The following is a 24485-nucleotide window of genomic DNA, read 5'->3' on the forward strand; positions in this document are numbered from 1 at the left end:
ATAAGACCCTTGTTTGTTCAAATTGTATTATGATATTCATGCAATATTTAAAACTCATAACGTATCGGGGGAACCCTCTGTGGACATATAATTTCATCTTGTTTTTAAACGGCTGTATGTTTTGTAGTTATCCAATCCGTTATGATTTCATATCTCGATTACCAATCAAAGGTCTCTTTTCTTACAATTTCAATCAAAAAGCTTTTCTCACAATGACAATCGAGAAAAAAAGGATAAACTCCAGAGTCAACGATCACCAGCCATTTTAGAGACCTTTATCCGAGTCGGTCATTGGTAAAGAATGTTTTCAGTTCTAAAATGGAAACCTCCTGCTCGTCAATCAATCAGTCCGCATTGACCAATCAGATGACGACTATTAGACAGGTGACCGGTCAAAGCTGGTCACAAGCACTGTGGGAGGGGGAACTCATGGACAAAATCTGGAATGACCCGTGATCTCATCCCTGAACTGCTATTGACGGGATGAGAAAACTTCGACCTTGAAATACCAACGATTGTCACTGACGGGACTTAGACTGATGTCAGGTACAAGATGCCTGGCGAGTTTTTAATTACTGCGAATGCTAGAACACCAGAAAGCGTAAATCACGTAAAGACCTTCACCAGAATATTCTCTCATTAGAAGGTAGACCGCGATATTTGTGGAACTCTGCAATCGCTGGAAGTGATAATGTCTTGCTGTCTCTCTGATGCTTGACGATGGACAAATTCATTGATAGTTTCCTGGTCACAAGTGCGTGGCAATTATCTTTGCTTGTTGTTGATGGCTTGAAGTCGTTTTTTGTTTTGGAATACCCACTCTATAAGCTGTCTTTATGGGAAGGATGTGTGAAAATGTGTGAAATGTGTGAAATGTGTGAACGGTTCGACTCGACTCGAGTATCCCATTTCTCGTCAAAGGATGGTTAGGGTTGGCGTCGTGTGTTCCTTGTAAACAACAACAGTACATGCAATATCTAGAACGATATCAGGGCCGATTATCAGTCAAACAAAACGTGTGGTTGTGTATATCCTCTCCAACTAAAAACCAATTTAAAAGTCTAAACGCCAAACTAATTGTAAATTACCAAGGACAGTATTCATCAAACCGTCGTAAAAATGGTGTCTGTCAATCCAATGCATAAACCATAATCGGTGGCCTTGTGTTCGTTTGCCGTAACTGTATGTTCCGTCGTGATTAAAAAAAAAGGGGACAAGGACAGCCGAATAGAGCTGGTCCCAGAGTAAGCAATATTCTAGTCAACTGATTTGGAATGGTAGGTCTCTCTGAAATGACGTCACATCCTACAGATTGCCACGTACATCGGCATTTTGTGCGTCACATTTTCATGACGCGCATCGGCAGTGCCGTATGTCAAAGAAACTTCGAGCAACATGCGTATTAAGAAAAGTTTGCAAACTGTGCGCACGCGCACCTGATGGCGTTGAATATGTCTCGTTCAAATGACGTCATTTCATACAGACCATCCACGTGCATCGGCGTTTTGAGCGTCAACTTATTTATTTATTTATTTATTTATTTATAGTTTTATTTAGACAGGGTAGCCTCATCAGTTAAAAACTGCTATTACTGAAGGCCCTGTATAAAATGATAAGAATAAAATGAAATAAAAAGGAAAACATTATGTAAAATCAATCAACATTAAATAAAAACTAGAATGAAGAAACAACAATGCAAATATGTAAAATATAGGGATGTGAATAACAAAAAAAAGAACAAATATTAAGATACACATAATTATAAACACTAACGAAATGCAGCACAGAAATTAAATTTAACAAAACAGAAACTAAAACAAATTTTTAATTAAAATTACGAAATTGAAAATTAAAAAAGAAGTAAAAACTTGCCGAAAAAAATCAACCAGTTAAAAAACTGCATAACGTGCATCGGCTGCGTCGTATTTCGAACACATTTCAAGCAACAAGCGCGCGTGTTTGGAACATTTTCAACACTGCGCAATGCGTGCTTGATTGCGTAAAATACGCAGTTGCAGTTCTCTTACAGAGATGGCCGTCATTGAGCGCAGTTTTAATGTTCGTACGAAGATGGCGTTCTATGAGAGAGATTATTCATTGGCGTTAGGGGTAATCCTACACGATGGAACTGCCCGGCTCCCTCAATCAGCCTTCAACCAGTTTCATTCACAAGTGAAAGTCAGTGACTGAACCAGCTCGGTCAGTGAGATACAAAGATGACACTTGGCTTGCCCTCTCAGACCATGCCAGCAATAAAAAATAACTGCTGCTTTTCCGTCATCGCTGTACAGAAAGCTACAGTTTATCAATTGCCTCGTTGACGTGACTTTCTCATAATTCATGTGAGATGAGATATTTTTGTTTCACTGGTCGCGTGCGGTCCTAACCCCACTGTCGTCCGTACGCAATAAATCGTGTAATTTATGCGATGTCGGTTTGCTATTGAAGGCGGTCCTAACATAAGTCAGGGAACCGATCAATCTGTTTGACCTTTCCAGTAAATCCTATTCAGTCCGCAACGTAATAGTGCAGTGCACATATTGTAATTTTACTGGCGTCATTATTATGGATATCACCCAATTTACGAACGATGATTGTTTTTAAATGAAAGAAACATACAGCTCCAATAGTACACTGTACCCCCAACGTCGGGTTTGCGGTTTCCCTAACAGCGTTACGCTTGTGTAGACGTGTGATTTATCACCCTTTATCCCGAAGATGATGGAACATCGTGTACAGATAAATTGGCCCAGGAGACTGCTCAACTTGATGTCATATTTATCGGTATACAAAAGAAACAGATGGTGATTGTGTTTATCAAGCACATTTTTAAAAGACATAATTGTACTGCCCGCCTTTAGCCACTCTATACTGAATTCTGCACTGTACTGTAGGCTCAACATGGTTTGTGAAATGTTGTGCTATGAACAAAAACAAACCCTCTTCAAAGTTTTCCCAGATTTGTTGATATTTTCTCTTTACGAAACCAAAGCAATTTCATTGGTGAGAAGACTGTTTAGCTTTGAAGCATTAGAGAAACCTTGAGGTAGTACATACCATGAACAATCTACATGTGTATCTGTCCGAGATACTACAGCATGTACAAAGATAGTCTTGGCTCAAGACGCTAGTGATCGATAGTGGATGGTCCATAGTGCGCCCTCTAACGGCACAACAATTAGACCAGCGGGCCTATTCGCACTAACGTCTTGGCCATTTCGTATCAGTGGTTAAATTGTTTCTATATTTTCTCAGTAGGCTTTCCTACGGAACTAATCAGCGATCGAGAAATAGTTCAAAAGCTCTCCCAACTGTTGTAAACATACGGGCTTTATATATGTACGTACGGTGACGGTGACCCAGCATCATATCGCTTTCCTAGGGAACCAATCAGCGATCGAGAAATGGTTCGATGGCTCGCTCGACGGTTGTAAACATTCGCGACGCGACCAGGTCTGTATCGTGACTTTGGGCGGATCCCTGGCTGTATGGCATACCGGTGTATGGCTTCTGACTAGCACCCCTTGAACAAAGATATTGTCCAATTGGGGAACCGCCAACATAGGGCTGGATAGCTCAGTTTGTAGAGCACCGGAACGGCTATTCGGAGGTCGCAGGTTCAATCCCGCTCCAGTCAATTCTTTGTTCAACTTTTCAATTGTTATAATTTACCTAGTCAGTTTCCCTGTGTGGTTCATTTGAAAATCATACATTTGCATTGTCGTTGCAGATCTCAGGTTATTTCTGTCACCTTTTGAAAGGTTTTGCACACATCAAGCCACAATATAAAATGGAAATTCGCGGTAGGCCTAATGAAATCTCACACTGAGGTTGTCGGTTTTTATTTTGTATTTGTTTTTTACCCTAACAACGTCATTCAGTATTATTCGGTATCAAAAATATTGCCAATATACGGTGTTACTAGATTATAGTCCAATCCGACCTTCATCCAAGTAAAATTTCGCGTTTATGCATTCGTTAACATCGCAAAAGCTGAAAGCTGAAGTCAATTGCCGGAAAGAAAAAAAAATCTCACAAGTCGACGGACATAGGTGTCAGCGAAAAAAGAAAATCTGCAAATCAATAAGAATGGCCTCCGGCTTTCCGTAAAGTGATCGTGTGCCGGTTGACGTCCCAATCGATGTGTTATGACAGTCTTTTTGACGCTTGCCTGCGGGTGTTTTGTGATTATTTCTCTTAAATCTCCTTGAAACTCCTTCTCCTTCTCACGTACAAACTGTTGGCAGAGTCAGCCAAATGGTTTGGTTGAAAGTTATACTTGCATGTCTGTTGCTGTTGTTTTTATTGTTGTTGTTGTTGTTGCTGCTGCTGCTGCTGCTGCTGTTGGTGTTACTGATGTTGTTGGTCATTTCCATAATTTTGGGGTACAATTGTTCTGTGTCCCTGTTACATCTGACGTGTAAAAGAGTTTGTTATTCAGGACACATTCTTTCATGCTTTCTATCTCCAAGAGTGATTATGTAAAGCAAGGTATCTGCCAAAGAAATGTTAAATTATAAGTTTGAAGTCAATTTTAACGATACTTGCATGGCACATTACACAGTTCTGGTGTAACAAAAACACACAACAAATGTCACTTTTGGACCCAGAATTTATGGAATGACCTTGTTGCTATTACTTTTGCTGTTGTCGTCGTCGTTGTGATTACCCGTATTGAAGCTGTGCTAGCATCGAATATTTTAATATTAAAGGCGACCCTACCGCCAACCTCAGGTTGACTAACCTAGCTTGCCAAAACCTCACTTGACAAACCTCACTTGCAGTCAAAAGCAAATGCCGTTTAGGGAAGTAAATTCCTATTGGGGAGCTGAGTTATCCACAAGAGCGCCTCGTATTTGTCAAACACGAAAAAACAAGCTTATTAATAAAGCTCGTCCCAGAGCACACAATTCTATTCAATAGATTCAGAACGACCTCTTCACTGAAAGTCCTTCAATGCACGTGTACACAATGGGTCGCATTGTGTACACAATTAGCCCACCCGTTTGGCGTACCCTTACACAATAGCACTGCCCGGCTCACAACTGAGAGTTAGTGACTCATCAGTCAGTTAGTCAGTAACATATATGAAACAAAATGCACTAGGCTGACCATCTACGTCCAGCAAAAACTATAACAATAGGTTTCCGCAAGTGCGTAACACTTATATATAATCTTGAATCTTCATTTTTTTCTGGTTCTCTCCTTGTTTTTAGTCTGCAGACTACTCGCACAGGAGGGTGGCGTTGCGGCCCTCTTTGGGCCCTCAACGGCCGAAGGCAACCTCGCCGTAGAGGGCGTGAGTGACCGGCTGGATGTGCCTCACATCATAGCCAGATGGGAGCACAAGGACCGACCAGACGGTAATCAGCACCGGTTTGTCAACTTGTACCCGCACAATCGATACATCAGTGTGCTTCTGAGCAACCTCACGGAAGCATATGCCTGGAAGAAGATGACAATAGTCTACCAAGATGAAGAAGGTACATGGCTATATACTTGCAACTGAAACATTTGTTTTCATTGTGCATTCTTGATTAAACTATACAAAGCAACACGAGGACGTAATAAACTGCAGTTGGGAACCTTTTATCTTCCTTTCTTTGCTTTTTGCAATCCTTCTTGGTTGTCATTGCAAGCTAGGGTGATGAAATGATGGGTATCCCACCGCTGACACCATTACCTGGATTACCTCAACCCAACTAAACCCAACCAAACCAAAAAGCCATTAAGCTAATCTAACTCAGTCCAACCAAACCACACCGTATGAGACCTAACTCCAACCAACCGAACCCAGCGCAGCCCTACGAATCCCCGAGCCCAACCCAACCCCACTCAACCCAACTCGGTCTAACTCAACGAATCCCGATCCAACCAATCCCAGCCAAATTCAACCCGTGCCAGCCCAGGTCCAAGAACCCAGCCCAGCCTACCCTAAATCAACCCAACCCAACCCAATTCAACCCAACGATAACATACCATCCAACCCAATCCAACCTTACCGTACCGAACCCAACCCAAACCAAGCCAACCATAACATCCATCCAACCCAATCCAAACTTACCTTACCGAACCCAACACAGCCCAACCCAAACCAACCTTTACATACCATCCAACCCAGTCCAACCTTACCGTACCGAATCCAACCCAACCGAACCCCAAACCACCAATTCAACCCTGCATCAAGTAAACATTGCTTCCTTGATTTTTTTTTTATCGTTGACAGCGCTCCTACGATTGCATCACGTGCTGGAACGATCCCGGGGCGAGCTGACGCTACGAAAGATGACAGGCCATAACCTGAATATGCTCCTGAAAGAGATCAAGAGATCGGGAACATATCATATCATTATCGACTGCAGACAGGAAATGCTCAGGCCAGCCCTTGAACTTGTACGTATTACTGGCCATTTTGCTCTGCATAATGATTGCTTACATGTTCCCCTTGATGCCATAAACTGTTCTAGCGATTGAACAATTGAAACGAAGAAGCCTCAACAGAAGTATATTTCGAAAATGACTTAACAGGTGTGAGAGATGGTTACCCCCCCCCCCCTAGAGTGACTAATGCTATTTGATTATAGGTTAATAAAATATCAATTCTCTTCAGTTCCCTGAATAACCTCATCAATATTGCATATCAGATTTAGTGCTTCAATCCTGTAGTCTTTTTATGCGTTAACTGGATCCCTCATCCATCCTTCCCCCTTGAAAAAAAAAACAATTATTGGACTTCAACACCCAGCCACTCACTTTCGAAACTCCTGGACCTGCCACCTTAAGAAGTTGAATTCTTGAGACTAAGAAGATCTCAGCCTTACTGTTTTGGTCATAACATATAATTATCAGGTATGTAAGTCACCCAAAAGCCTGATTTCACCTTTTTTGTTCAAATTGTAAATGACGTAAAAACCATACATGTGTGTAAATGTACAGATATACACTTCGTCACCGCCACCACGAAGTAACACCCAAGTCCGTGTTACTTCGTGAAAACCGCTACTGACTAATTTTGGTTTCACGAAGTAACAGCCAGGTGTGCGCGCGCACATCGGACACTGGCGCGAACGATTTTCGTTTTCACTAAGTTACAATATTGTTGCGGAAATTAAATTTGGATACACAACATTTTAAAACGTTTGACAGGAATATATTTAATCCCTAGTCTTGTAGGATTACAGGAAAAATTAATAAAAGCCCCTAAACTGGTGAAATGAAGATGGGTGTTACTTCGTGATAACGAAAATGTACCAAGTGAGCGCACAGTGTTCATGAGTGTTACTTGGTGGATACGAAAATCACTCGGTTTTGTAAAATACGTGTGTGTGTAGCGCGCACTTTAGTCCACTTGGGTGTTACTTCGTGGTGTCCTTGACGACTTGTTCTTGTGTAACTCCATTATCAGGCACAAATATCAGAGTCCGCTTAACGACCCTGATGTATGAATTGAACCTTTCAGAATTCTAAAAGAAGAACCGATCGAAACTCAAAAAAATATAGTCTTTGCTCGGGTATCTAGCCATGCATGCATAGGAAGTGCCAACTCGTAGCTTTTGTGAATTTCTCTCACACATGTACAAAGTTAAGCCATGCATTCCCTCAAGTATTTAATTTCAGTCCTAATTGTGTATTGTTATTGAAGGGTAGAGCACGGCGCTATCTCCCAGTTTCGCTTCAATTCCAACCAATACCGTGATTGATTTCGGTTTGGTCGATGTTTTGACATCACCATGGTATTTAATTGGCCAACCTTGTACGGAGAGGTGAACCGTGAAAAAAGTCTCTACTGAAAGCTTCAAGAAACAAAGAAGGTTTCTGAAAATGAAAGTAGAATACCCTCGGCAGGGACCCTGTTATTATTTTTTTTAAAGGAGTGGTTTCCGATGGAAATTTATTTGGGACAAGTACCCTAAAAGTATTGTGTGTGATTAGATCATTCCAAAGGCGACCAGTTTATAGAATACAGTTCAGAACGTCTGGGCTGTTTTTTTTTTATTCCTCGAAGGGCATTATAAAACCATGTAGGAGCAAGTTGTTCCGCAGATGATGTTCGCGGTTTCCTTCAATGAAATTATTTATTAAATTAAAGCCAGACTATTTCTTAATCCACCCCTTTTTACCCCATTCCATTTGGGTCCCTAGTTTCACAAATACAATCAATTCAGTGAAAGGGTGTAAATTTTACTTGCGCCATTCTCCAACTCTCCGCCACTGACCAACTTCAATGCCTATTCAGTGCCTATTCAATGCTTAACCCAGATTCAGCATGTCCAGGTGAGAGTGACCCAATTAAAATTTACACCCTTTCATTTGATTGATTGAATTTCTGGATCCAGGGACCCAAATGGAATGGGGTAAAAAGGAGTGGGTTAAGAAAAGAACAGGCTTTAATGCGTTTTTTTTTTCATTGAAGAAAAAATATTATGTAGTTGTAATCATTTTTACTTTTGGCACACTCTGTTGTTCAATATCCAGTCACTGGGCGCTCTATTTTAGTGAGGCCTGTCCCAACAATCTCCAGGTTGCTGTCTGTTTTCAAACATCGAACTTTCTCGATGTTTCTGGTGAACAAGTTCGAGGTACTGATGTCTCAACCCTGCCACGTTTTTGCAGAGTTGCGAATGCAATCTTCATTGTAATTTGAAAAGTAGTTTTTTATCTGTTCGTTTCTATTCACAGTTACTGGAACTACAAATGCTGCAGAGTCACTACCACTATATATTCCCGTCGATGGTAAGATTCTAACTGATTCGTTTGTCTAGAAAAACCCAAACAAATGCAAATGCAATACTAGGAGAGCGATTTGAAACAAATTTGTCCTCACAATTGTTTGGTAGATCGGTGATACAGTAACTGAACAAGGGTCCTGGCCCGTTCAGATTTATAATAAACAAAAGTGTGACATCTGAACCACACAAAGACACAGAAGACAAATAAAATAAAAAATAGTCCTCTTTATACCTGACTAACTCGCTGATTCACGGACTGTCACTTGTGACTAAGCCCGGTTGTTGGCTGTTGAAAAGAGCCGGGCAGTGCTATCGTATAGGGTCACCCCGTAATGCCAATGAACGGGCTAAATCCGGCCCGTAGTGTACAGCATGAGCATGAAAAGACCCAGTGAATAGCCATGTGTAGCAATGGAATAGAGACGCTTTCTATGCTTGTCTCGTTCCTGTTTTAAGCTCTGGCAGGATCTTCTACAAGTCACTTGGGTGTCTGTCGGTCGGTCGGTCGGTCGGTCGGTTGGCCCCGAAAAATTGACCAAAAATATTTAACCAAAATTAAGCAAATGCCATGCCGTCGTCGTAACTAAATGCACTCTAAAAATTGTTTGTTGCAATTTGTAAAGTTGTTTATGAAAATTTTGTAAACGGAGGCAAGATATAGGTGCAGTATTGTTATGGTCACGTGGTATTTCCTGTAGTGGTTGGACGGTATCCAGAAGGAGGAAATGAAAATTACCAATATGGTGTTACATATGTGCCATCGGCGTCGTTTTTTTGTCGCAGAGCTTATTGTGCACTCTCACTTGTTTGGTTGTAGGACACGTGTTTGATCGACATGATGCGGTACACCGGAGGCTCCGTCAACATTACCTCCTTCCATTTGATGAACATGAACAGCATCCGTGTCAAGACTACCAGGCGAGACTGGCACCACTACCAGGCGCTGGAGGGCGCCCCATACAACGAAACACCTTTTACGGTAAAGTATCTTTAAACTTTAAAAATATCCATAAGTAATTTACACGTCATGTTAATGAGCAATGTATGTAGCGCGATCCATTGTTTTTTAAGATGGGATTTTACAAAATGTGCAAATTACTGGATTCGCCGATTGTGGTGCTGTTAATGTAGGCCAACATTTTGATGGACACCTACACTCTAACAAAAAAAAAGGACCCGTTTCTCAAGAGCTGACTAGAAACCTAACAACTTAGTTGCCCAGCAGAAAACACATGCCCTTAATTGTTTAAGCTGTCGACAAGATTCTCATTCACTGCACAATTTCCGAACAATAATTCTGACATGCATGCTGTTTAAACTACCGTCAGTGGTTGCTTTCTTACAAAAACGATCATACCCATTGTACCAGTTCAGGTGGAATCATTTCACAGGGTATTTGGGACCTACAATCCCGGCCAAAATGGTTGGGACACTTCCTGAGCCTGCCACGGTCACCCACTCCCCCGCTCCCCCGGTCAATGTTGTTCTCTCCAGCTGATGGAGCACACACCGCGCAATGAGTGGGGGCCGGGGGTTGGGGCCCAGCGAGATTTGGCCATGATTGTAGTCCTTTCTCTTCTCCGGATTACGTGTTATCAGTTAAATCTGTAAATATAACGAAAGTTTTTCTGTCGACTTCCCCAGACCGACATAGCGTTCATGTTCGACGCCGTCAGCGTAGCTAAACAGGGTCTGCACGACTTCAGCGGACCGGTGTCGACGCAGCAACTGTCCTGCGATGCCGGTCAACAGGACTGGGACGTAGGCTTGAGCTACTTCAACGCGCTCAAATCGGTAAAGTGCAGTTAGAGAAACACACAAAGGATTTATTTCCTCCATTTAAGAGTAACGTGTGACGTATTCTATCGGCTTCAATCTGTAAACCTGATAAATAAAACAGTGGCCCTGGTGGGTCTTTTTTTAAGTCCCGTATTGTGATTGCTGTATCTTTTGAAAAAAACGTCTTAACCGATTAAAAAGCATTTGGGGAAGACCAATTATTCTAGACATCAATACATTAGACACGATTTTGAATACTATCCCTACTTTTCTGAAAACATGCCCGATTCGACTGTTAGGTTTTTGTGGGACAACCTGTAAATTAAAAACCGAAAAAAAAACCTCCATCTTTACATGAATTTCAAATTAGCATTGAACCGAGGTCCTCATCCGTATTAATTGAGGACCTTTTCTTTTTCCTCTCAACAAGAGACAGAACGGAGGTACTCGTTAATTCCTACCATTAGTACACGTATTGTTGAAGTTTTATTAAATGAATTAATATGACTCGGCAGGTTAACATGCTAGACGGTCTGACGGGTGAGATCCGCTTCGACTCCAACGGGGAGAGGGTGGAACCGACGTTCTACGTCTCGGAGGTTCGAGGAGACGGTTTGGAACAGGTAAGTGGAACCATAGAGCTAGGTCCTAGCTCTATGGTGGAAAAGGCTTTATTTTGCAAGCAGCTGCTTCAACGCGAGTTTCTATTTATAAACAGTTACAACTCGTATTTATTAAAGACAAAGGATCATTTGCCTTAATCCCTGCAGTAGCTTACCTAATTACTGTCAAATTTAAGTTGGATTAAAGATGGTATTACTGGTATTAAAAACCCTGTGAAATGATTAATGTTCGTCGTATGTTACAACATGTACTCTTCCAGTAAGTGAAAACCAATGAAAACCAGCGCAAAGCCTAGGCAAAGAAATGAAATAAATAAATAAATACATGTTTAGTAATTTGCGTTTATCTTCCTTCAGGTTGGATCATGGAGCGCCATGCAGGGATTGCGATTCGACCCCATCATTGAACCAACGTCCAACATAAGCAAAGTGAATAGAACGCTCAAGGTTACCACCATAATGGTGAGAAACTCTCTTTTCCAAATAGAGACATTTAGTCGATTTCGGTCTTGGGTTCTTGATCTTTCAGATTCGGTATTGTCAATCCGATCTTGAGGTATTATCGAGTCGTTCACAAGTCAGAAGTCAACAGCACAGGGGCCAATTTCATAGCGCTGCTTCTGCACAAAATTTGCTGAAGCACAAAAACGTCTTGCTTAATAAAATCATGTTACCGGCCAAAACTCCATGCGATTGTTATGCTAAGTAAACAACAGCTAAATACCAGTCACAAGCAATGTACATCACATGGAGTTTTGGCCGGTAACATAATTTTACTAAGCGATGTTTTTTCGTGCTTAAGCAAATTTCGTGCTTAAGCAGTTCTATGAAATTGGGCCCAGTTCACGTCACAAGAGGAACAAAAATAAAGGAACTTTTATTTGTCACAGTTTATTGGCAAGCTTGACATTTAACTCTGGATTTGATGACTTGGCTGACTTGGCAAGCGCTCGCGATCGACTTCTGTTTAGGCCTCGCTTCTTTGTCCTTCTACTCCTGCAGGAAAAGCCCTACGTCATGCTGAGAGAGCCAACCGATGGTACGCAACTGGAAGGCAACGACCGGTACGAAGGCTACTGCATCGACCTACTCAAGATGATTTCCGAGGAAGTCGGCTTCGAGTACGAGATCCAGCTGGTAAACGATGGCAACTATGGGGCGGAGGTGGACGGCAGGTGGAACGGCATGATCGGCGAACTTATCGAAGGAGTGAGTCTTAGTCTATTCATATTTAGGCTGTTGGCACCGGTTTTTTTGTTGGTCAGAAGACATTATGCCTTGGACCAACTTAACATATTCTAACTCTAAAGTCCCTCGTCAAATGGACCTGGAATCTGAGTTCTATTTGGCCCGACACTTTTCAGGGTCAGAATGGACACTTTCCGGGTTAACATGTCCCTTCTCTGACTCATTTTCCAGGTCCTATTTTAACCCGAAAACCTTAGGCAAAAGTGTCATTCAGACTCTGAAATGTGCCATTCTTAAGCTTAACGTCTTCCTGAAACCTTTGTCAACACAGGTGGCAGACATGGCAGTAGCTCCACTAACAATCACCTACGTGCGTGAGCAGGTGGTGGACTTCTCCAAGCCCTATATGCACCTGGGCATCACCATCCTGTACCGGGTGCCCGAGCCCCAGAACCCGGGCGTCTTCTCCTTCCTGAACCCGCTCTCCTTCGACATCTGGATGTACGTTGTCATCGCGTTCCTGGTCGTGGCCCTGACCATGTTCCTGATAGCACGCTTCAGCCCCTACGAGTGGTACAACGAGCATCCGTGCAACCCGGACTACGACAAGGTGGAGAACCAGTTCAACCTGCTCAGCTGCATCTGGTTTGCCTTCGGCGGGCTGATGCAGCAGGGCTCGGAGGTCAACCCCAGGGCTTTCTCCACCAGGGTCCTGAGCGGCTTCTGGTGGTTCTTCTCGCTCATCCTGGTGTCCTCGTACACCGCTAACCTGGCAGCCTTTCTGACCGTTGAACGGATGGTGTCGCCAATCGATGGTGCGGATGACCTGGCAAAGCAAACCAAGATACAGTACGGAACTAGAAGTAGCGGCTCCTCACATACATTCTTTAAGGTAGCGAGAAACATGAATATCTTTTAATGAACCTAGTAATTCAAAATGAAATACAATGTCTTTCCTTTAACACTGATAATCTAGTCTATGAGTAAAATCAGGCAAGTGACTGGGAATTTTTTCCTTTTTCATACAACACCAACGTGCGTTTACTGTCATCGGTATTAAACTCACGTTTTAAGAAAGCTATACATGTAGCCATAAGTTCCCATAATTTACGTAGACACCATTTCTTAACTTGATCAAATCCATTTGAAGAAGATTCAGAATTCCACATTGACGAATAAATCTTCTTGCCTACTTGCTTTAATTTTATCAGATCGTTCCTACAACCAGTCAATCATATGAATCATAATAAACTCAATCGATTGCCACAAGTTATCTGATGTAAGCTGCAGAACTCAACCAAGTATGATTCACCCTCAAATTCTTTGCACATTAAAAGCAGAAACCATGAGAAAACCTTTTTAGAACCTTTTCTTAATTGGATATTCTTGACAGCGTTCGAACATAGAAACGTACAAGACGATGTGGGAGTTCATGAGCTCGAGACCCAACGTCTTCATGAACACGTATACCGACGGGGTCCTGAGGGTCCTACGGGAGAAGAACTACGCCTTCCTGATGGAATCCACCATGGCGGAGTACGTGGTAGCCAGACACTGTAAAAACCTGACTACCATCGGTGGCTTGTTGAACTCAAGAGGCTACGGGATCGGGACGCCGCTCGGTAAGTCTTGGCATCGACCAGGGATGGTGTCGAGTCCATCACAGGTCCCTGCAAGTCCGCAACAAGTCCTCCAGTCCCAATTCAAAACACAAGCTGTTCACATGAGAATTGGACAAAGGCATTCCTTTGTTATTGTTCATCCACTGTTTTTGCGTAGCTGGACTTCTGATGAACTTGTGAAGAGCTTGTGATGGACTTGTAATTGACTACATCTCTGCCATTTTCGCACCTTGGTGATTGGAGATTCAGATAAGAGGTGTTGACCGGCCCTTAAAAGAGATCGTTTCTCAGGCAGGAAATCTTCTCACAGCTAAAATGTGCATTTTGGTATTTCAACCTGAGGTCTGAATTAGGCATGTTTCTAGTAAATAAAAATAACCAGAGTGGTTAACATTTTACCAAGATGAGTCTATGTATATTTGGGGAGATAACTAACGCGTTATCAATGCTGGTTTGAGTCTCAAGGTACTGGAAGTATGCCGTTCCGTTTTTTGTGGGCCACCCTGTATGCCTTAAAATTGCTCTTAATTCAACCCTTGCCAGGATCCAAACTCAGAGACAGGATCACCAGCGCCGTGCTCAAAGCCCAGGAGAACGAGAGCCTGATGAAGCTGAAGTCCAAGTGGTGGAACTCGGAGCAGTGCATCGTGGAGGGAGCCAACAACTCGGACGCCAACGAGCTGGGGTTGGAGAACATAGGCGGTATATTCCTGGTGCTGATAGCGGGCGTGGTGCTGGGGATATTGGTTGCGGTGGCCGAGTTCATCTGGAAGTCTCGGCAGAACGCGGAGATAGACCGGGTAAGTGTGGAACTCTTTGCCCGAGGCTTGCTTCCTTCATTCTAGATGTGATCTTCTTCAAGATCAATTCTTCTCAATCCTCCTAGTGGGAAAGTCAATGCTCAGAGCAATGTGTATAAACCCTTTAAAACCCAGCAGGTCAGTTTGAGGTAAAGGGACAGTATAACTGTGTCACACAGAGAGTCACTGTGGAAAAAGCAGCACTGTGAAGAGCAGTGAATTAAGTGCGACAGAATCTGCCTGCTTGCCCTGAGCTTAACCACTGCAGTAAGGGGAGATTGTCTTTTTGAAATGGCAATATGTAGGCCTAACTGAGATCCTGGTTAAATGTCAGCAGTATTTGTTGATGTTAACTATTTATCTTTTCCAAAAAAGCTCAAGATTAGTCATTTGAGAAGGTGGTATAGGTCACCCCTGCATTGACATATTTCATTTACTTCTATTCTCCAGAAATCGCTATGTGCGGAAATGATGGCGGAGTTCCGCTTCGCCTGTCGATGTAACGGCAAGCCCCGAGCGACCCAGCGCAATATAGACCACAAGTACATGCCGGCCCCCTACCCCAGCGGCGGGATGAACGGACAGACCTTTCCCATGAGCATGGCGGAGACGGTGGCGTAGGGCCGTAGGATGTTCCTCTCTAAATGCAAAAAGGGGGACACATCTGATTTATAAAAATAAAAAATGACTTGTAGATACAGCAAAGAAACCAAACATATAAAGACTGCCGCAAATCATCAGGGGCTTCCAGAAATATAACGGCAGGGCTGTCAGATTTGAGACTTGGAGGAAAAACCGCGACACGGTTCGGAGAATTTGGAGGAAGGCTGTAAGGCTGACGACCTGTTGCAGGTCCATCTTCGCAGTTAAAACCGCTTCCAAGAAGAGAACAGGTCTGGGAATTGAAAGTCAGCATGTCTTCAGGTGTCCAGCAGGTGAAGGGATGCACTCACATTCTGAAGTGGGCAGATCCATAGCAGAACATTGTGGTTTAAAAATACAGAATGATGATTGGATGTCCAAGTCAGTGTCCACATTGTCAGGTGAAAGATATGGCGAGAGCTTGAGTCCTGTGGTGGGAATGTACATAGACTCTTAAACAGGTTATGAAATGGAATTTATAAGAACTCCAAAAACTGCAGTAAAAATAAAAAGGTTTAGTAATTCAACTCGGCCAGTGCTGGAACACATAAGTAGTAGTGTAACTTTCAAAAGCTGATGCTTTGGAAGGCGTTGCGCCAGACAAATGTTAAAAGAGGTGGTCAGTATATTAGTGAGCGTTGCTCTCAAATTTGCAAATAAGAAGATGTCAATTAAAACAGCTTTATTACGAAAACCTGCAAAGCATTTAAAAAGCGTGTGAGCGCCAGGGAACTTTATGGTACCTTGTCACTCATGCCGACATATGATTCGATAGGAATTCCATGGTACTGAAACATAGATGATATATTCTTCGAGATTTTTATCAGGATTGAGCCAGGTTTATAGTTTCCACATGCGAGAGAGATCCAGTGGTGTGAGGTCGACATCCAAACTCAGTGGCGGGCCAGGTTTTTTTTAATGGGGTGTGGCTGGGGTCCACGATTATTTGGGGGAGTGGCTGGATGAGGTGTTTCAGACAACGTATAAAAAGACCAAAGGCCTGAGGCAGTGGATAGAGATCTGCCATATTAAGTGATGACGATATTTTGGTAACTTAAGCAAATTTAGGTTTCTCTTTCATTATGTATATAATTAACAGTGATCAGTCAGAAGAGAGAAGGGCTGTTAGCTGCCCAAACTGCCCCCCCCCTTGATCCGCCCTTTAAACACAAAGCTGTAGGTTTGGTCTGTGGTTTTGGGTCCCATCCAGTCGCCTCCAACAGCAATGTCGACCACTGCAGAAGAGTGTTTCATAGTGCATGGTATTGAACAACACTTTCCATCTAAGGCTGTGCTCCGTGGTCATATATGGGTTGATGTGGCTGGCTGCCCGAAGACGCCTTTACTTGCCTTCAGCTCGACCACGTTGTAGCCGCGTCCTTCGCAATTCAGCATCCCAGCTGCCAGTCAGGATGATTAACCTCCCAAATTGTTGTTATTATTATTATTATTATTATTATTAATATTTGGCAAAAGCAATATAAGCCAAGTGCAAAACCATTTTATACATGGAGTACTTGCGAATCAAACTTTCAGTCCGAGAAGATGTAAAGTTATAATTTTGTTTCAAAATGTACAGCTTACATTTGTATGATTACCTTGAAAATGGCCAATGACGTACGATCTATTTTGTTTCTTTCCGAAATTCCGTAGATGGTTGTATTCTTTAGGACAAGAGTTAAACTGTAAATGCAATTGATAAATGAAAGGGTTATATATGATATTTGACTTTATACAACGCCTGAATAAATCCCCGTAATCCGATTGGTAGGTCGTTGATCACATGTCATTCAATTATTCGTCCCAACCCACGGCCCAGCTGCACCACAACAATAGAAGTTCTATTCCACGGTAAATAGTGTTCCATTGCACGGTCACACAATTGTTGGTTTTGACCAATCACAGACGACGATTTGTTCAGGTGATGTATAAGACAAATCATGAATGTTTTAGGTTCGTGCAATGGAAAGAATAATTACATTCGGTGAAAGATGGTATGTCACATTCCAACTAGCTTCACCTCGTGGACCTTTATCATGCTGCCACCATTTCAGTAATGTTCCCTGTATCCAATAACAGTACTGAATGATAATTATATTTGTGCAAAAAGGAACCAGACTATTTTTCCTTCCAGCCTCGCTTCAGTTACGTTCATTTGAACGGGGAAAATAACAAGATGGCCGCAACATGACAATGGTTTATGGAATATTCCATCTGTCACTTCATAAAAGTATTCTTACCATTGCACTCATAAACATTCATTATTTGTATACTGAGTAATATTCTCAAGTGTGATTGTTGGTAATTTTATACATAATATTGTTTTGTTAACCTCTTTATCAAAAGTGTACATCCTTGTTAGATATTAATAGAACCAGATATTTGGCTATTTGTAAAGAGACTGGCATTTGTATTGTACATTAAAGGTTTGGTCGATAAATTGATAGCTTCAGCTGTTTGGAGAAAACAATACTTACGTATTAAAGTAAAGGGTATGTTTATATAGGTAACACTGTTAATTAATGGGCGCATACCTATACGACTGGATACCACTGGATGAAGCAATATTTCATATCAGAAAGCCCGGAATGAGGGACGTTTATTTAGATAGTTGGCCTGAAGTAGTGGAAAACATTGGCATATATCTGTTAGTGAACCAAAAACAAAATAGGTTGGGATTTTTTTTAAAAATCAAGCAGGGCTTGTTTCTTTTAGAATTACGTCATCAGTTGGCTTTCTATCGCCTGCGACCATATAACTGTCTTCCTTTAGAATAGACTTCGGCTTAAGACGATTGCATTTTTCTTTAAAAATTGCATTTACTCTGTACATGACCTAATTGTCGTTATTTTGTAAATAATAAGCCACCAGACCAGAACGTCCGAAATATTTTCAAATCCCGAAGATATTTCGCTGCATTTTAAGTTTCAACTTCGCAAAGAATGTTTTGAAACGTGTAGGCTAAATTTAAGGGCCTTATTCATTCTGTTCAGTGTTAACAGCTGTTACATATTTCAAAAGGTGATAAAGCTTTACAAAATTTGGCCACTGTATTATTTACATTCAAAACATTGATCTTAAATCATAGACAAAACTCAAACGACGGTTGAAAGTGAATATTATATAGCTTTGGAAAGATACCTTTGACACCAGCAACCATTTTGCTGTTGGAAGGACTAAGGGTTGTCTTTTGTTGACTTTCTTCTCACACAAAAAATGCTATGCTTTTTGATGCGTCATTTAGTCTTTAAGAATACTTGAATGCATAGCAGATAGTTTTGAAGATACATAAGTATATTTCGTTTGTATATAAGCTGGAATGCAGGAATTCCATACTCAATGAATTCTTAGTGAAGCATTTTTTTTATACAATGTATACAATGTAGTAATACATGTATACAATGGTGCAGGTATGAATGAGTTGTTGTAAAGGGTCTTACCTGGAAACAATAGTTTCCACCTGTTGTGGTGAGTGCAGTCTCTTTCGGTCGGTTTCAGCTGGTCTGTTGTAATTCTTTATCTTTAACTTGGAACCTGTCCAAAAGTCGACGGCGCCCTCTATAGGTGGATCTCAGACTTGACGCAAACGACTGGATCGTTTGCGTGCGACGAATCATACATTAATTACTGCTTGACGTTTTGATTTTGTATGTAAAAAAGTATATATTGTAATTATCAGCTGTTCAGATGACATTATACGGAATGAAGCTTTACATATCGGGTTTTAGATGTACAGATTTTGAATTTTGCCGTTTTGAAGCGTGGAGCTTTTGAAACAGATTTTACGTTTTCCATACTAGAGCGATTGATATCGGATAAAAAAATATATTGAAAACATTCTTAACATTCTCATGAACATAATTCAAGCATACATGCAATAATTAGTGTTTTCAAGCAATATGTAGAGGTATTTTTCAGTGTACATAGTTATTAAGTGGTTTGGAAAAGTTAAGTAAAGAATTTATTTTTTCAGCAGTAGCGTGTTGCAGTTCCTGATGATTAATAGTTTCGTTGAAGCATTCTTGAATATTGTGGTCTGTGATACTTTATAGATTGTGTTAACAGCTGAAACATTAGATATCGTTAGAGTGTCGTTTGGGTTATATCGTTTAAATGCAAAATTATGAATTACTGTCTTTCGGAATCTAAATGCCTTCTTTTGTGTTTTGTTACTTTTTTATGACGTAAATTAGATCTGATGGTATGCCGATGGACTTATAGACCTTTGTACAATTTGGGGAATTGTTAATTGGTCATTCTTGTATAAGCACTTAGCTCGACCTAACGCGCTGACGTAACAACTATCGACCAATGGGAAGATTCAGTTATGAAATGTGACTTTCAATGCGACGTTCTAACTGGAGTATTTCTGTTTATTGTTGTTTTCAAAAGAGATTATTTATTATTCATACATTTGAGTGTATCTTACCAAAGTAGACTATTGCAATGAAACATAGCGATGGCGTTTAAAATGTTATATAATACAACAAACATTTCATGACGTGTTTTAAAATTCTTACGATCTTATTTCATTTGTGTGTGAATTCTCTAGTCTTCTCTTCTTTCTCTGTTCCGAAATGTTGATTTCCTTTCAAAAACCAAGAGCATATACATTTCGATTGTCGATTGGCACTTTTTAAAGTCATATTCGACCTATGGTTTAGGAAACTTCTTTGATCAATGCTAAAGGCTTGTAAAATAAAACAATTTTAAGATTTGTTTACTGCAAAGTGCAAACGCGTTAATTAATCGAATTTGCATAGAATGTATTTCCTTTTTATGCCAAGTCTGACTTTGCTCAAAAATTAGAGTGGCTGTGCACAAGTTATTTACTTCCCTATAAATATTACATTATTTGTTTTAAGTGCTGGTATTGCTCGTTAAGAAGAATCAGATGTAGAAATGATTAGCCATATTTCATTTATTTTCAAAACAGTTCCTGCGTGTAAGTGCAACATGTTTGCAAAAATATCAAACCATAAATGTCTTCGATTTTGTTGTTGTACGATAAAGAACAAAATGCCATCTATACTGGAGAGTTTGTAATTATTAAACTGTAATGTATTTTCATGAACTACTGTTGTCCCATTGAGCGATTGAACAGTCGTCCGATATCCAATTTCTGCAATTTTAGTCCAAAATATAAATTAGTATTTTTATGCGTTTATCTCTAATATCCGCTAAAATGTGTCTTTATTTTCTTCTTTTACTCTTCGTTCGGTTGAAGGCCCTTCTTTCCTTCGTCTTTTGGGAATTATGAACATATTTTTGCTGGTCCGACTGACCGACCGACCGACCGACTGACTGACTCCCTGACTGACCGACTCCCCGACTGACTAGTCAGTCATTCTGACTGACTGCTACTTGTGACTTAGACTGGTTTTCTTTTTGTCTCGTAAAGAGAACCGGGCAGTGCTATCGTATAGGATTATTCCGCAACGACAATGAATTGCCTAAATCCTGGAATTTCAGAAAGCTTTTGGGAATGGACAGAATCTGACAGGTGTATACAGACACAATATGTCCACTATCGACACTGTTATTTTCAGCTAATATTCAGTTTAAGGTGGCATGTACACTTTTCGTTTCTTCATCATTATAGGCCCGGCACTTTGTTGGCGTACAAAACAGAAAATGGGTGTGGGGTTAGTCGTACTCGTCGGGTCAAACAGCGGGGGGGGGGGGGGGGGGGGGGGGGGGGTATATTCTGTGCATACTCCTGTGATCTCCCCCTCGGTCGAGCAGTTTGACTTGGTCGAGGATTATTGAGATGAGTATTACAATTATCTAACCACTGAACACCTATCTGCATGATCTATTCCATAGACCGGTAAACACCAGATACACCTCGCTGCGTGCGCTGTAGGAGGTCCTGAATAGATTTCTGTAACTATGCAATTGATTGTGGGAATTTTGTAACCTTTCGGGCCCCTTTATTATTTATTTCTGACTAGGACTGGTTGATTGATTTCCTCCGCTCCTTGCAGCGCGTGGGGTCCGAATTTTGATGTATCAATTTATTGCAGGGGATGAAAAGGGTTGTGATTGGATTCTGTGGAGCAAATCTACAAATAAGCAGGTTTGCACTCTCCCCGGTCAGTTTTGACGCTGCAATCCGTGTTCCATTGGTCCTGGCACTCTATCGAGTTATAATTCCATAATAAAAGTGTCATAATAAAAGTGTCAACTCGACCCGAAAAGTGTCATTTTGACCCGGAAAAGTGTCATTTTCGACCCGGACAAAAGTGTCAATTTCACCCGGAAAAGTGTCATTTTGATGAGGAAAAGTGTCATTTGACCCGGAAAAGTGTCATTTTGACCCGGAAAAGTGGCAGGCCCAATAGAGCCTTAATTGATTCCGGGTCTTATCTCTCATGTGACCGAAGGAGAGCTGGTTGTGAAGCTTGCGTTCAGTTTGTTCACTTGCCGGGTTTTTTTTTTCAATTTTTTGTTAATTAAAATATATGATTTTCTTCTTTTGTCTTTAGAGACATGTACACATGTTATGTGTTTTTATATGTTTCATAATTGATTTCATTTAATTATTCCTTTTTTTTTAAACATTTTAGGACAGTCACTTTATATATGCAAATGGCTTAATTTTAGGTCCTGAAAAAAAGAAAAAAAACTGCTGCAAACTGCTCACTGGCTGAATTGACCCGGAATATAACAATTAAAATTAATAGAGTGGCCTTGTAATTTCATTCTTAGCTAGGACTACTTCAGAGGCAAAATGTTTGGTCTTGGTAAAACCTCGAAATAAATAATAAATAAACTGCCAAATGTACCCATGGTAGGCCTAAATTGGGATTTCTATCACGTTGAATATCTCGACCAACATAACGGAAGATTCCGTAAGAATTCAGCACTTCATATATTCCGCGAAAAGAGTCTCAAAACTTCAAATTAATTTTGAAAACACGCCCCCCAAAAAGATTGAAAAAGATCGATGCAGCAAACAGTCAGCCCAACACTCCTCACTATACCACACGTGTATAGCATCTTGTATCCAATCTCTGTATATGTACTTTTCCCGAAAATTACACCACCAGACTAATAAATGAACTATCTGGTACCCAATCTCTTTTTTCTGTACATATAAATCTTTCCATAGCTACATCACCAGACTACTAAAATAAATGATTTCACTCGTGGTCGTTCGAGTTTACGTTGGGCTTCATTTTAAATCAGTTTGCCCCTGCAAAATGTGTACATTATATGAGAAGTCATTCTCGACTAATCCTGGAGAAATACGGAGAATCTTGTCTGGAAACTGTGGAGAATTTGGTTGACTGAAGTGTGAGTAAATTTGATACGTGTTCCGTTAGTTTTCGACATCAATTGCGGTTCCATGCGGTCCCATGCGGTCCAGCTGTCTGGAAGCACACGTGCTATGCAAGGTGGGTGCGCGAATGCAGGGCAGTGGGTCACGTTTGTTTACGCCCACCGCCAGGTGGAGGGTATGCCGGCATTTACCTCAGAAACCCAGATATGTTAACAATGGAATGAAAGGCAGAAGTTCCCCGGCCTCAACGACAGACGGCATCTGGAAATACGCCATCAACCATCACGGGCGCGGCCGAGCGGGACTGAATGGATTTTTTTCCTGTGAATTGTGACAGTTCCAGATCAAGGTTTTTGTGACCGGTTCCGCTTGATATTTCGGCTCTTTTGTGTCAACTGTTCAACATCTACGTGTTGAGAGCCCTAACGCGGCAAAAGTAACGAAGTGGAAAAGCGTGACAACCCCCAAAAGAGTGTAAACAAACTGCCGTTGTCATGGTGATTGCTTAATGGCGTAAAACCTTGTATTTTTGTGGACATGGGCTCGAAATTCTAACGAGGATTGATGCAAGGTAACTGGATAGGCCGTTGGACAAAACAAGTGGATGTTTCATGCAGTTCAGCAGCGACAACCATCTCGACAGAGAATTATTGCCTTCAATGTTTAGTTGGTTCTTGATGTGTTGTGGCCGCTAAACTTCACCAACCGAATCACAGTGAGAGATAGTTCGGCATGTATACACTTTCTTGCAAACATTGCTGGGGTAAGTGGTCATATTTCATTTCCTTTTAAATACCTTTTCAACACTATTTTTCACTGTATTATTATTTCATATCACTATTAATATTAATTTACTGAAAATGTAATTTTGAGGTACATCATGAACTGAGTATAGGCCTAAGCAAAGTGTACAGCGTAAATCCACTTACATGAATATAGTTAACCATTTCAGTTTTAACGATTAATGTTACCGTCTTTTTTCATTTCGGAAAGATTTCCATATACGAAGTTCACTAATGTTCCTTTGTATTGACTAACAAGCCCCCATATAGCAATTTCATGTCATCAAAGTCAATTTGAGCAGTGAGAAAATACAAGCATTTTCTTAGAAAACACTTAGACTTTTTCAGTCCAATCTCATAGGGTTTGTACACAGGGTGTTGAGTAAACTTCGTATATGGAAATCTTTCCGCGCCTTGGACTGGCTACCTATCTCACTGACTGTTATAGTGCCTATTAAAGACTGACCAGCTTCACTATAGGCATGCATGCTCTTTTATATTATGCATTTTTTAAATACATATATGAGACTACTTTAATTGTATTGTATAGCAACTATGCATCTTTGTCCTCCAACTATGGGTCGGTGATAACAAGGATTGTGGAAGATAATTTTGATGTTTTTTTCAAAATGAGAAAAGATTTTAGTTATGAAAATGATTACAATGAAACTTCTTGCTATTCATGGTGTCGTTAAGAACAGCTCCTGCTCGGCACGACAGTCCAGTTATTTTCAGTATTCGGTCACAGACATCCAACTTTTTTTATTAAAATATGAAACTAAACTTGTCGAGTATAAAAAGCAGTGCTTATTATAAGTGCCCCCAGCCACACACACCTGCAACCTACATCCCATAACGGGAGATTGCTTGCAGTATTGATTCAGATATGTCTTGTGTAACTCCGTGTACAAAAGTTTATGGGAACAGGCCTATCCAACAGTGATTGACATGGATATCCCACAAAGTATATTTCAAACCCAGTATCCAACGTTTTTGTACTTTTGCCGTCGCTCAATTTTTATGGGCTATAGTTTG

The 24485-nt window shown here is 41.0% G+C and overlaps 1 protein-coding gene across 3 annotated transcripts in view; it reads left to right on the top strand.

Annotated features, from left to right (window-relative positions):
- The window catches only part of LOC119730480 (glutamate receptor ionotropic, kainate 1-like), an 83224-nt gene extending 62767 nt beyond the window's left edge, over window positions 1–20457 (top strand). For 2 of the 3 annotated variants that reach the window (XM_038203414.1, XM_038203415.1), the window contains 12 exons: window positions 5217–5483; window positions 6227–6393; window positions 8680–8733; window positions 9547–9708; window positions 10374–10523; window positions 11024–11131; window positions 11489–11593; window positions 12134–12340; window positions 12651–13211; window positions 13713–13941; window positions 14485–14741; window positions 15192–15362. In XM_038203414.1, the coding sequence (XP_038059342.1) occupies window positions 5217–5483; window positions 6227–6393; window positions 8680–8733; window positions 9547–9708; window positions 10374–10523; window positions 11024–11131; window positions 11489–11593; window positions 12134–12340; window positions 12651–13211; window positions 13713–13941; window positions 14485–14741; window positions 15192–15362 (2438 nt within the window). Of the gene's footprint in view, window positions 1–5216; window positions 5484–6226; window positions 6394–8679; window positions 8734–9546; window positions 9709–10373; window positions 10524–11023; window positions 11132–11488; window positions 11594–12133; window positions 12341–12650; window positions 13212–13712; window positions 13942–14484; window positions 14742–15191 lie in introns of all 3 variants that reach the window. The other variant, XM_038203416.1, reaches the window with a different exon arrangement.
- The last annotated feature ends 4028 nt before the right edge of the window (window positions 20458–24485 follow it).

The sequence above is a fragment of the Patiria miniata genome, unplaced genomic scaffold (genome assembly GCF_015706575.1).
Source record: "Patiria miniata isolate m_02_andy unplaced genomic scaffold, ASM1570657v1 HiC_scaffold_22, whole genome shotgun sequence".
NCBI lineage: Eukaryota > Metazoa > Echinodermata > Asteroidea > Valvatida > Asterinidae > Patiria > Patiria miniata.